This window comes from Euphorbia lathyris, chromosome 10, assembly GCF_963576675.1.
Source record: "Euphorbia lathyris chromosome 10, ddEupLath1.1, whole genome shotgun sequence".
Taxonomy (NCBI): Eukaryota; Viridiplantae; Streptophyta; class Magnoliopsida; order Malpighiales; family Euphorbiaceae; genus Euphorbia; species Euphorbia lathyris.
This window is the reverse complement of record NC_088919.1, coordinates 21,887,097-21,901,760: the sequence shown is the minus strand read 5'-3', so window position 1 is coordinate 21,901,760 and position 14,664 is coordinate 21,887,097. Positions and strand designations below refer to the sequence as shown.

At 37.2% G+C, this 14,664-nt stretch overlaps 1 protein-coding gene across 1 annotated transcript; it reads right to left on the bottom strand.

The window, feature by feature from the left end:
* Positions 1 to 233: 233 nt before the first annotated feature.
* LOC136209819 (pectinesterase) lies at positions 234 to 2,737 on the bottom strand. The gene is made up of 2 exons (XM_066001418.1): positions 1,803 to 2,737; positions 234 to 1,119 (listed from the first exon to the last, which is right to left on the bottom strand). The coding sequence occupies exons 1-2, from the start codon at positions 2,680 to 2,682 to the stop codon at positions 428 to 430; spliced, it is 1,572 nt and encodes a 523-aa protein (XP_065857490.1). The 5' UTR covers positions 2,683 to 2,737; the 3' UTR covers positions 234 to 427.
* Between the last annotated feature and the right edge of the window lie 11,927 nt (positions 2,738 to 14,664).

Below are 14,664 nucleotides of genomic sequence, written 5' to 3'. Positions count from 1 at the left end.
ATAAATGCTAATAGATCATTGAACTATAATATATAGTTACAATTATATACATTACAATGTAAAATAATTTTATGACATAATATTAGAGTCTTAAATTAAGTAGCTGATAAGATTCGTTTGTGTTGTGAAGGTTTTTTTTTTTTTTTTTATACTGTAAAATCTAATAAATTTGTTAGAAATGTTATGATATAAAGCATGAGATGTATTTGCTTCAAAAAAAAAAAAATCATGATATGTATTAAGAAAACCGAACTATTAATTATTGACAATTTGAGTACATAAAAAAAAAAAAAAACTATCAGAAACTAAATATATATAGTTTTGATAATTTTCACCTTGTTGATGAGGTGATTATCCCATCTCAATCTCAAATTGACAAGTAATAGACATCTTCAAAATATATTCCCTCCCTAGTCTCTAATTTCCTCTACAACCCAAAATTAACAGGCACTCCGCCGGCCCGGATCCAAGAACCTCCGTCTAAAATGTTACCGACGGTAAACATTGCAGCATCGGAGGCCTTTGTTATAACATGGTATCCAGGCCATTTAACTCTCCCTCTAGTACCTGCTCCACTTCCAGTATTCATATACTCACCATAAAAAAGAGTGCTCAAAGCAAAATTACCTTTCCACGGAAACCAACCTGCAGGCTGAATAATCTTATCCAAATTAGTCTTCATAATCACTGTTCTTGAATATTTCTGCCATGGCCGACCCAAATAAGTTTTAATCGATCCCTGAACTGGTCTCAGATCAGAAGCTGCTGTCACAATTGAATTTTGGATAATTATCCCTGTGTTCTCGTTTGTGTCTTTTCTTCCTTGTGCTGTCACCGTGTTTTTCTGGTTGCTCATCGGTTTTCTTACATAAATGTTGCAACTTTGTAATATAACTCTGGCGTCGCCGAATATGAAATCTATTGTTCCATATATGTCGCAGTTCCGGTAGAATTGCCGGTTATTGTTTACGTATAATGTGTCTTGATATCCTTTGAAACTGCACCTGTAGAAAACTGACTTATCGGAGTTTGATCGGAGGGCTACTGCTTGGTGTTTTTCTGGTCCGGCTGTGTTCTCGAATGTCATGTCCTTTGCTATGAAACCTTCACCGCCGACCGCTGCACATAATCAACATGTGTTATGACTCATGACTAACAGAACTAGAGGTGGTCATTTCTGACACGAAAACACGTTCTACTGAGACAACCCTACTAACACTTTACGATTGACACGAAAACCATTTTTTTAGCATTTATAACATATAAAACCATATAGAACATGTATATGAAATAACACGATTTTAATACGAAACACGAAATTGATACCTCTAAACAGCCCACAGCTCATTTTAAATGATCTCAACCATAAAAAAAAAAAAAAAAAAAAAAGATTGAAGTTTACAATTGGAATGTGTAATATTTGTGGTGTGTGAATTATAAAAGAAAACAAATAAGAGTTTAGGACAAGAGTACCTATTTTATTTATTGCAATTTGGACTTTCTAATAATGATGTAATGACAGTTATAGGTGGTCAAATACCTATGTTCTTGATTGTGATTGACTCAGATGTTTTATGAATAATTAATGGACACCATGGATCGGGACCTTTTTTTATTTATTTGTCAACATAATGTTTTTTCTTGAGAAAATTTCTTTAAAGAAGATTCAGTTATAATTCTTTTTCCTAGATCTAATATTCTACAAAATTCCTGTTTAAAACACCAAATGTCAGAATTAAGTAATTCAATCATTACGTGTTTTTCAGATCAAAGGAAAAAACAAGTGTGAAAAAAGAAATTACCAAAAGTGGCAGAACGAAATGTAGTAGAACCATCATTAACATTCCGGTTAGCCGTAACAATAGTAGCATCAATCCCATCTCCGATAAACATTAAATTGGTAATCGATTTCTTAATCTCCACATTCTCTTTATAAACACCTTTTTTAACATATATAACAAATCTACCACTTCTTTTCCTTTTCCCACCCATTGCACTAACTGCCTCCGTTATTGTCTTATAATCACCCGATCCATCTTGTGCCACCACCATATCCCCCTTCCGAGCATCCGTCTCTATAAGTCTCCGGTCACCACCCGAAACCCACCAAGGGAATCCCCCGAACCCCAACAATCTCCGGCCACCGATTTTTCTGGCATGAAATGGTCCCGAATCCTTATTAACAGCAAGAGAATTGCTAATCAATTTAGAGAAATTAGTCATAAATGAAAAAGACTTCAAACGATGGCCTATTTTAAAATCAATAAACCCGTTTTCGCAAGTTTGTTGATTGGCAATAACTGCACTTAGCCATGTTTGTGAATCTGTGGGATTGGAAGAGATTAATGAACGATTAAGAAGGTCTATTGAATCTTGATAGAGTTCTAAACAGTCGGTTAATGCTAATTTAGATTTCTTATCGAGTGATTTGGTGTTCATAGATATTGAAAGCTTTTTATGAGCTTCAATGGCTTGATTCAGAGATGAAAGTATAGATTGATTTCGGAAAGAGAAAGGTGTTGTTTCATCTTTTGATTGTAAGAGATCGAGGAAATGTTTGCAAACACGAGGGTGTGGTGTTTGGGCGCATGAACTTATTTTCTCAGAAGCATGAACGAGAACGAAACCAAGTGAATAAGATAGAAAGTAGGCATAAAAAATGGATACAGAAAGCTTCCCCATCGAAAGGGAGAGAGAGAGAGAGAGTAAATGATTCAGTGATAACTGAATTTTTCTTTCTTTGGAATGATCAAACAACTGTGTCTGAATCCTGGTATTTATAGCCTACCATGTTTCCTTTTTATTTGGAAAGTGTAAGTTTATCACTAGTAATATATTTCTCAAAAAAAAAAAAAAAAAAATTATCACTAATATAAAGTAAATATTTTATAAATTAATAATATTGGGACCATGAAATTTTATTAATTTATCGAATATAAATTTACTGAACTTACCCAAATCGGGACAAGAAGAAATTATCATTTTAAAGAGGTTATTAATTTTCGAGTATTAATTTACGAAGGTTTATATGAATTGATACCATTTTATAAAATTTAAGCACATGCATACAATTTTTTTCCTTTACATCAATCATCTCACATATATAGTGGTATGCAAACTATTTCCAGTGATCACGTGTATTACTCTAGAGTAACAAAAATTGCGCCTAATGCGCTTACATTAAAGAAGAAAGAAAAATCTCCACTAAACCCGGTTGTAATTCGAACTCATGACCTCCCTAGTAATAGGCAAACTCTCAACTACTAGGCTAAGAGTTTCACCACAATAAATATCAAAATGTTAATAACTAAACCTTTTACTTATAAATTAATCATAAGAAAAATGCTTTCAAAATTACAAAAAAAAGTTTACCATGTGACGGTTAAATAATGCTCAAACTAGTATATTTAAAATATTTTCTTTAAAAAAAAAACTACTATTATATTTAAAATATTTTGTTAGATAAATATTAAATTGATATTACATAAAAGAAATTAAAATAAAATTTTACTATTTCATACAAGTAAATCTACACTTGTAAAATGGTTGGGAAAAAAATTCAACCTAATCACATGTATAAATAGAGTTGTTAGGCTCCAACTCCATAGCTTTTAGTCTAAGAATTATTGAATGTACTGTGATGATATATAAATGGGGTTGTTAGGCTGGAATTTTAGACCTTTTAGGCTACGAGTTCACTAAAAGAATTGGAAATTATAATTTATTTTTCAATAAATATGATAGTTTGAAAAGATTAAATGTTAGTGATGATGCAATTCAAGTGGAGTAGGGCTTAAAAACGTTTTCTTATACCAAGGTCCTGTATTTCTATATCATTTGAAGGGACCATAATTCACATTTCCACATGTTAATATGTGTATTATGGGTCCTTCAAATGTTACGGAAGTCCAAAACCTCTAATAATCCTTCTTTAAAAATCTCGCATTTTCCTTTTCAAACTTGAGTTAGTTAAAAATAAACTAATTCTTCTCTCCTACAAAACCACGATTTGCGATGGCGACGGTGGCGTAAACCCTAGCCAGTGAGAGTGTCTCTTCCCCGGTCGGCGGTGAGAGTATCGGTGGTGCCGGCGTTTTCCTTGCGGCGGTCGACTGTAGTTATCTGGTAAGTGCGCTCCTTCCCCTCTCCGATCTCTGGTGTTGGTGTTTGATCGGTATTTTCTCTGTTTTTCCCCTGTATTGGATTTTTTTACTGCTGAAGTGCATTCTTGCCTGCGATTGTTTTCTCTGTTGGTGCGAGTTGTCTGTTCTTGTAAACTGGATTGCCGTTTTCATTTCCACCTCTCAGAATCCTATGCTTGTTCTTGAGTTACCGTGGTTTTCTTTGTTGTTTGGGTGTGATTGTGGGTTTCTTGATTCTTGTGGCTTTCTCGACTTTTCTGTGTTTGAGGGTGGATTGCTTAGCTCTTGTGTGGGGAGCGCAATTTTGTGTCTGTTTGTGCTTTTGCTGGTTGGTGACCGAGCTTGGGTCCTCTTTCTGTTGTACTGTTTGTGCGGTACCGGTATTTGGAGGTCTTCTTCCAAAATGGAAAAAGCATTTGAGGGGCTGAACCTGGTAGGGGATGAGGGAGACTCTTTTGACTTCTCCACAGCCACTCAGGAGCGACCGACTACTGTTGAAACGAGATTGGTCATGGTTGGGCATTTCCTGACTGACAAACCGGTTAATTTCAATACAATGAAAACTAAGCTTGCTGACGTCTGGAGACCAGGGCGTGGGATCGCTATATCCAAGGTCCAGGCAAACTTGTTCCTCTTTGAGTTTTTTCATAGGGTGGATAAAGAACGCATCCTTATAGGGGGGCGTGGTCCTTTGACAACAACATGCTTGTGTTTGTAGATTGGAAGCCAGGGGAAAGACCTGGACAGCTAGAACTGAACTCTGTGGCCATTTGGGCCCAAATTTATGAACTACCGATTGGTTGTATGATAGAAAATATTGGCAAGCAGATTGGCAACTTTATAGGAAAGTTCCTTGAGTACGACCTCAACAATAACAGTAGCTTCAGGCGACAGTTCATGCGCATCAGAGTGGCGATTGATACACATGTTCCGCTCAAACGATGCAAGAAAATTAAAAAGTCTACATCAGAATGGTCACTGATCAAGTTCAAATATGAACGACTATGTAACTTCTGCTACATCTGTTGCCATCTGGGCCATACTGACAGATTCTGTGAGCAATTATTCCACTTGGCACCGCAGGATATCACTAGGGATTGAGGAGAGTGGCTTCGTGCACCTATAAGACGTGGGGCTGAGGCTAATAGCTCGAGATGGCTAAGGGAACCTAGTGGGAGCAGAATGGTTGGAGAGGGAAGTAAACGGAATAATAGATGGGATAACATAAGGGTTGGAAGAAGGTGGGGACCATTGGAACAGAGCAACCTGGTGAATGAGAATGAGAAACAAAAGGAGATCAATACAGCTCTAAATGAAGATGTAGAAATGGAGCTGCTGGAAGCGAGAAAGAGGAGGAGAGAGGAAGAATGCTCGACTAATGTCCTAAATAAGATTGACCCTAATATTATGAGTAATAAAGCGGCCAATTCTTCTGCACAAGGTGTGGATCAATTAGCCTTTTCAGATATGGATTCAGTGAGACCTGAGATGCAGGTCCGCCGGGAAGAATGACTTGCCTAAGTTGGAACTGTCAGGGTCTTGGCAACCCCCGGGCAGTTCGTGCATTGGGTGAACTGATGAAAGCTCACTGTCCAAGTTTTGTTTTTTTTTATTGAAACACAAGTAAATAAGACAAAGATGGAAGTGATCAGGCAGAAGTTTAAATTTGAGGGGTGTTTTGTGGTTGAGGCTAGAGGGCACAGTGGAGGTTTGGCAATGTTATGGAAGCAAACATAGAGCATGGAGATCAAATCATTTTTTGATCACCACGTCGAGGCCATTGTGAAAGATGAAGTCCTGGGAGATTGGAGACTGATTGGTTTCTATGGGTATGCTGACCGGAGTAGACACAAAGAATCCTGGGATCTGTTAGGCAGCCTGGTTGATGACTCTAGGATGCAGTGGGCTATCATTGGAGATTTCAACTGCATTCTTACGCAGGATGAGAAGTTGGGGGGTCAACAGTATCCATAGGCCCTACTTACTGAATTCATGGACACTATTGCATCAGCTGCTCTGATTGAACTGCAAATGAAGGGCAATTTATTTACATGGGAGAGAGGTAGGGGTTCTGACACATGGGTTCATGAGAAGCTATAGGGCTTTTAGGTCCCTCAGTTGGTGTTCGAGGTTTGAAAAGTATGAGGTAACTAATCTGGTTATGGTATACTCTGACCACTCACCAATTCTTTTGAAGCCCTCAGGGTTAGTCCAAAAGAGAAACAGCTACCAGTTTAGGTTCGATCGAGCTTGGTTGAAGGAGGTGGATTTCGATAATGTAGTTGTGGGGCAGATGGAATAGGAGTGCACAGCTGAATATACCATCTCACATATGAGCCTGTTGTATGGATATGGATATATGGGGACGGAACTTCAAGAGCAGATTTGTGAGGGACATTGAGAGCTGTAAGGTGACACTGCAGAGGCATCGAGATCGCTCTGATTCTGAGTCAGTATAGATGTGTAAAAATTCCAGAAGAAGATTGAATGTATTACTTGAATAAGAGGAGACCTATTGGAAGCAGAGGGCAAAAGTATTCTGACTGAAGAAAGGTGATCTGAACACAAAATATTTCCATGCTTGTGTCAATGCACGAAAACAAAAAAACCGAATCCAGACACTTGTGAATGAGGAAGGTGTGGAAGTTCGTGATGTTGCAGGCATGAATGAGGTGGTGCACCAATACTTCACCTAACTCTTTCAGGGCGATACGAGAGATCAGACCATTGATGTGAGCGCCTTATCGGCTTCTATGACTTTTGAAATGAATAAGGACCTCACTAGATCTTTTACATTTGAGGAGTTTACCAGTGTTGTTAAGCAGATGCATCTAGATAAATCCCCGGGGCCGGATGGGCTCGAACCTGGCTTCTATCAGCACTACTGGCACCTGATTGGAGAGGACATCTATGCAGCCTGCACCAGATGGTTAAATTCGACCGAATTCCCTGACAAGCTAAATGATACCCTTGTCACTCTCATCCCGAAGTGTGAAAACCCCAGGAGGATGACCGAGCTCAGGCCAATCTCATTGTGTAATGTAGCATATAAAATCTTGGCCAAGGTCCTTGCTAACCGATTGAAAGGAGTTCTGCCTTTGGTGATTTCTGAGACTCAATCTCCTTTTGTCCCTGGAAGGTCCCTAATTGATAGTGTACATATTGCCTTTCAAGTACTCCATTACATGAAGAGGAAGAATAAAGGAGCCAAAGGAGAGGTTGCCCTCAAGATTAACATTAGCAAGGCCTATGATAGGGTTGATTGGAGATTCTTAAAGGAAGTTATGATTAGAATGGGCTTTTGTTCACAATAGGTCAATTGGATTATGCTCTGTGTCAATTCTGTTTCCTACTCCTTCATTATCAATTCCGAAATTGTGGGACCTATTAAACCTAGTAGAGGCCTCCGTCAAGGGGACCCTCTATCTCCATACTTGTTCCTATTATGTGTGGAGGTGTTATCCCAATTAATCTGCAGAGCTGAGAGACAGGGCCTGATTGAAGGGTGTAGGATCAGCCCTAAGGCTCCTAGCATCACCACACCTGTTTTTTGCTGACGACAGTTTCATGTTATTTAAGGCTACACCGGAAGAATGTAACCATATTAAGGAAATTCTCTGTGAATATGAAACTATGTCAGGGCAGGCGGTCCATTTAAGCAAATCATGGATATTCTTTAGCTCTAATGTGAAGGAAGATCAACAAACTGGTATAAGGGACTCACTGCAGGTGCATGCTGTGTTAGACACAGGCAGGTATCTAGGCTTGCCTTCTTTAATTGGTAGGTCCAAACGTGCAATTTTTGGATTCTTGAAAGAACGCCTGACGAAACGTGTTGGGGTTTAGTGTTCTATAGACAATTGTTCTAGGATATAAACTTAATGTAAATGAAGTGTTCTTTACATCATTTGTTTTAAATAGATATGGTTTCATAAACTATATAAAGGCAACCTCTTTTAAGAACTAAATAAGTATAATAAAAGGAAATCCCTAAGTTTGTTTAAAGTGATTATAAAGTGTTCATACAAGCATGAAGTGAGACGAAACTTTATAATAAACTAATAAACTTAAAAACACCCCAAGTCAAGTAATATGTTTAGAAATAGGATTGACATATCACTGTTGAGACTTGCATGTAACAATGTCTTCTGTCTAGACAGAGAGCTGATCTCACAAGCTTCAGATATGCAGATATCTGGACAGTTACATGGATCCAATGAAAGGGAGTTCATTAGGATTGGGGACCCGACTTGAGATAACAGGATGGGTAGATTTATCCTTGTCACCTGTTCATCTCATTGGTATTAATAGGTATAAGTAATCCTCATACTCAAAGGAATGTTAATTAGTGATTCTGGATTATGGAATGTGATGTTTTGATCCTGTTGTAACACGATCCATAACAGAGATGACTCTAGGGTGTGAACGGCAGACGTTGGGTATCACATGAAGTAATTGCAGGATAATTATACATTGGATTGAGCATTTGTCACTCCCGATAAATGGGAGATACGTCCAATGATCGCTTGTGGAAGATTTGACTCTAAATCCTTGCAAGGTGATAGCTTAAGACTTGAAATGCAGATTTCACTTAACCTATCTAATTGGAGTTAACTCGACCTGTACAAGTAAAACGAACGTCTCGCTATATGTGACTTGACATTATCCATAGTCATAAGATTCAGTTCAAGGATGTAGTTGATAAAGGATCGAATTATACTGTAACTAATACGGAAAGGTCAACGACATATTCAACCTGTCTTCTTATAGCTCTGGGGGAATGTTTCAGATTTGCAAATCACATTTCGCGTACTCATTCCGTTATGCAAAGATTAAATATAATTCTGAGAAAATTAATTTAATATTTGCATACGGCTAGAAGCAATAAGAACCTAATGGGTCACACATAAGACTTGGAGCCCAAAAAAGACACAGATGTTAATTAATTGATGGAAGCCCAACTGAGTCCACTAAGGCCCATTGCATAAAAGGGGCAATTTTTATGTATGTAAAATACATAAATAATTAATTTGATTTTTAACAATTCTAATTAGATTATGATTGTGAATTAAATTAATTAAAGGATAAATAAGTTAGGAGGTTTAATGAGATTAAATTGCTCCTATTATTATCCTAAAAGGTTATTATTATTATCTTTATATTTAGATATAATTATAGATAATAAATAAGAATTATATTCCGAATTAAATTCTTATTCAGTAACCTAATTCTATCTAACTAGGGTTTAGATACAAGAGAGTATACATACCCCCCTTATGTGTAAATTTCGGCCAAGCCCTAGTCTACCGAAGAGAAGAATTTTCGACCCCCCTTGTTGAGGACGAGATCATTCACCGCTTCCTTCCGTTTCAAATGATTATTAATCTCTTTCTCTATTCATTGATCTTGTGTTGATTAATTAGAGGCAATCTATTCTTGATTGCTTTCATACGGTTGAATTCTAACTTGGTTTTGAATTGTGTTTTTGTCTTGTGCTCGGGAACTCGAAGTAAGAGTTGTGGGCACTTCGATAGCAACGGTAGATAGAACATCAAAAGGTATTTCCTTCTATCCATCTTTATATGAAATAACGATTAACGGATCTTGGGTTAATGGAAAAAGGTTAAAATTTTTATATTTCTGCTGCCAAACGTTTGCCTATTTTCTTTCAGTGGTATCAGAGCCTGCGCTAAATCCGTTATTTCATATATAAAAATTAAGAAGTTTTTCAATCAGATTGAATGAATATTTATAGTTAGATTAATTAACGAAATCTACATATTAGCGCAGGCACGTGTTCGGGCCCGGCCCGAAACCTACATATTTTAAAATCGTTTTAAAATAGTTTTAAAATATATTTATATACATATATGTTTCAGAAATTAATAGTTTTCTGTTTTTGATTATCAGATAAAAGAATTTATTTAAAAATTTGTTTTACCTATTTGTAAATCAAAAGTATTAAATGAATTAAAATCAAAATAATTGGGATATGCATAAATAAAGTTTTGTATAGTTGTATTAATCTAATAGGTTAATATAGAAGATACGAAACTGATAGAATTAAAATTGGATGAAAGTTAATTTGATGAGTTAATGTGATTAACCTAAATATTACATAAGTATTTTATATAATCAACCAATTAAATTTATTTAATTGAGTCTATGTATGTTTGGAGTTATGGACATATTTGGACCCTCTATTTAGCCTTTTGGTATTTTTGAAATAGGGCCTACGAGTCCTACCTATCTACTATCTATTGTAATTTCTCCTCTCATCTAATTCCCTTCAAGTTAATTGAAGTTTTCTTTAGTAGTATAGAAATTAATATGTAATTTCAAGGCGCCATAGAGAAGACGGATGACCTAAAGAGAAATATGTAATAGTTAGTATTTCCCTAGGTTTGGCCCTTTATTCCGTCTCTGACTCGACGGAATAATTTAGATAATATGTCCATAACACCAATGTATGTGTCTGATGTATGCTAAAGCAAATCAAGACTAAGTTAGATTATGAGACTTAAAATAAAAATCCCTCACTAATTAAAAGTTAAGTAAATAAACAAGTTATTAAAATCGGTTGCCCCTCCCTAATATTATAATTCAGCCGGCAGTACTGGGGGCCTTTGGGTTGTTGAGCAAACTCAAGCTCGGGGTCTTATGGTAACACCTGAATTATCGAAAATCGTTCTTTCATGAATATGAGGTAATACTTAAATTAGATTATGATAATTGGATGAGCAAACTCATGTTATCATAAACTAATAGGCAATATGGTTGGGATTAATATGAATAGCATATTAGTTACTAATGTGGTTAGTAACCCAATAACCTAGGAATCACATTAAAGATGTGATTCATTACATGAATCTACTTAACAAATGAGACTAGCTTGTTGAGCAAACTCAAGGTGAAATCTCAGGAGTTAGGATCCTAGCTCACTAAAGGATTTGTGAAATTCTTCGAATTAATATGGAGGGCTATTAATTTGGCAAAATAGTGGGAGCAATTTAAAATGAACTAAAAAGGCCTATAATTTTAGATTGATGTACTTTAACGCAAATGAATAACATACGTTTACTCTTTCTCACTCTCAGGTTCAATTAAAACACTCTTAAAATCATGACTAAAACCAATCTGCAAAATATACTTACCGATAACAAGTTGAACGGTTCAAACTTCACCGATTGGTTTCGTAACCTCAAAATCGTTTTGAAGTTCGATAAGATAAGGTATGTACTTGATACATCGATACCCCCTATCCCAGCTGATGATGCTCCCATCGAAGAGATCGATGCTTACTAGAAGCATAAGGCTGATGAAGATCATGCGGGATGCATCATACTTACATCGATGACACCAGAATTGCTGAGGCAACATGAGGAAATATATGCCTATTCCATCATCGTGCACCTGAAAGAGTTGTTTGGAAAACAAACTCGGTGTGAACGCTACGAGATATCAAAATTGCTATATCGTTGCAGGATGCAAGAGGGCACATCTGTAATGACACATTGTGTCAAGATGATTGGCTATATTACCAAGCTTTCTAGTATTGGATTCGCGATGGATAACGAATTAAGTGTAGACTTAATTCTTCAATCCCTCCCAGAGAGTTATTCACAGTTCATCATGAACTACCAAATGAATGACTTGCAAACCTCTATTGAAGAGCTTGCAAACATGCTCAAGACAGTTGAGCCTAATATGAAGAAAGACAAGGCAATACCGGCTCTTGTCATAGAGGGATCAAAGAAGAGGAAAGGGAATTTTCCCAATCCTAAACATTCCAAAAAAGGCAAGAGGGCAATGCCCACTTTAGCTAAGGGAAAGGAAGTGAAGAAGCCCAAAGGAGAGTGCCACTTCTGTGGTAAAGGCGGGTATTGGAGAAGGAACTGCAAGGAGTACCTAGCCTCCCTCAAGAAGGGAAAAGACGGTGCTTCAACATCTGGTATGTTTTATATTGAAATAAATACAATTTCACAGTCTGAATCTTGGGTACTTGATACCGGATGTGGATCTCATATTTGTACAAATATGCAGGAACTAAATCGGACTAAGGAATTGAAGAAAGGAAGTATAAACTTGCGAGTAGGAAATGGAGCAAGAGTTGCCGCCCTCGCTGTTGGAGATTATGCTTTAAGTTTGCCCTCTGGGCTTGTAATAGAATTAGGGAACTGTTTGTATGTTCCAGAAATGTCCATAAATATTATTTCTATTAGCCGTCTTGTTGACGATGGTTTTCATATTTCAATAAAAGACAAACATTGCGAGTTTTATAGAGATGGGATTTTCTATTTTTCAGGAATATCACAAAATGGGATTTATGTGCTAGATGACAAAATTTCTGTATCCGCGATTGATACCAAAAGACATAAGCTAGATAATTCGACTTACTTGTGGCATTGTCGTTTAGGCCATATAAACAAAAGACGCATGCTTAAGCTACATCAAGATGGGCTTATAGATTCAATTGATTCTGAATCATTGGAAACATGCGAAGCATGTTTAAAAGGTAAAATGACAAAGACACCCTTTAGCAATAAAGGTGAGCGTGTATCAGACACTCTAAGATTAATACATTCAGATGTATGTGGTCCTATGTCAGTCCAAGCAAGAGGAGGATTCAGATACTTCATAAGCTTCATAGACGACCATACCAGATATGGTTATGTTTACTTGATGAAGCACAAGTCCGAGGCTTTTGAGAAATTCAAATGCTTCAAGAATGAAGTAGAAAATCAATTAGGAAAGAAAATAAAGATACTTCGATCCGATCAAGGTGGCGAATATCTTTCAGATGATTTTTTGAATTATCTAACTGAATGTGGGATATGCTCATAATGGACACCTCCCTATACACCACAGCACAATGGTGTATCCGAAAGGAGGAACCGTACCTTACTAGATATGGTACCATCTATGATGAGCATAACATTACTTCCAAAGACATTCTGGGGCTATGCCTTAGAAACTGCCCTCTTCACCCTAAATTGAGTACCAACTAAATCCGCTAGTTCCACACCATATGAATTGTTCGTTGGTAGGAAACCCACATTCTTATTCATGAGAGTATGGGGTTGTTCAACATTTGTCAAACGCGTAGCGTCAGAAAAGTTAGATTCTAAATCTGATAAATGTTTCTTCATTGGATATCCTAAGGAAACTGTAGGGTATTACTTCTATCATCCAGATGATCAGAAAGTAATAGTATCCAAGCATGCAACCTTCTTGGAGAAAGAGTTTCTTGAAGAAACAGAAAGGGAAGCATACCGACTGAAACAACAGAGGCGGTTGAGGAACCCGAAGCAGTCCCATTGGATGAGACTCAAGTGCCACCCATTCATAGATCACATAGAGTTCATGAAATCCCAATTAGATATGGTTTTCTAGTGGGAGATGATGATGAGGTTCCCGTGTTAGATGACAAACCCGAAAACTACGAAGAGGCTCTTACCAGTCCAGATTCTAAAGCATGGCTCGAGGCCATGGATTCTGAAATGGATTCCATATACACCAACCAAGTGTGGACTTTGGTTGATCCACCCGAAGGGATAAAACCCATTGGGTGCAGGTGGATCTTCAAAAAGAAGACTGACATAGATGGAAAGGTTAGCACCTATAAAAGCTAGGTTAGTAGAGAAAGGATATCGTCAGAAACAAGGAATTGATTATGACGAAACTTTCTCCCCTGTGGCTATGTCCAAATCAATCAGAATAATGCTCGCTATTGCCGCTCACTATGATTACGAGATTTGGCAAATGGATGTGAAAACAACTTTCCTAAATGGAAACCTGCTTGAGGATGTATATATGATGCAGCCTGAAGGTTTCATATCAAAGGATGCAAACAAGGTTTGCAAACTACAGAGATCCGTTTATGGACTCAAGCAAGCATCTAGAAGCTGGAACAAGCATTTTGAGGAAACCATAAAACAATTTGGTTTCGAACAAAATTGTGAAGAAGCTTGCATTTACAAGAAAGCAAGTGGGAGCTCAGTTGCATTTCTAATATTATATGTGGACGATATATTATTAATGGGAAATGATATAGCTCTGCTACAGTCGGTAAAAGTTTGGTTATCAGGTAACTTCTCCATGAAAGACCTTGGTGAAGCAACTTATATACTTGGTATAAAGATCTACAGAGATAGATCAAGAAGACTATTTGGTCTTTCACAGGCTACATACATTAAAAAGGTGCTAAAGCGGTTTAGCATGCTTGAATCGAAATGAGGTAACTTACCCATGGTACATGGAGTAAAGTTAAGCAATCATCAATGTCCTAAAACCGAAGATGATAAGAAACGCATGGCTGTAATCCCGTACGCCAGCGCAATCGGTTCGATTATGTATGTTATGCTATGCACTAGACCTGACGTAACATTCACGTTAAGTATAACGAGTCGTTATCAAGGTAATTCAGGAGACGAGCATTGGAATGCCGTCAAGAACATTCTTAAGTACTTGAGAAGGACTAAAGACATGTTCCTAGTGTACGGAGAAGGGGATCTGAAAATAG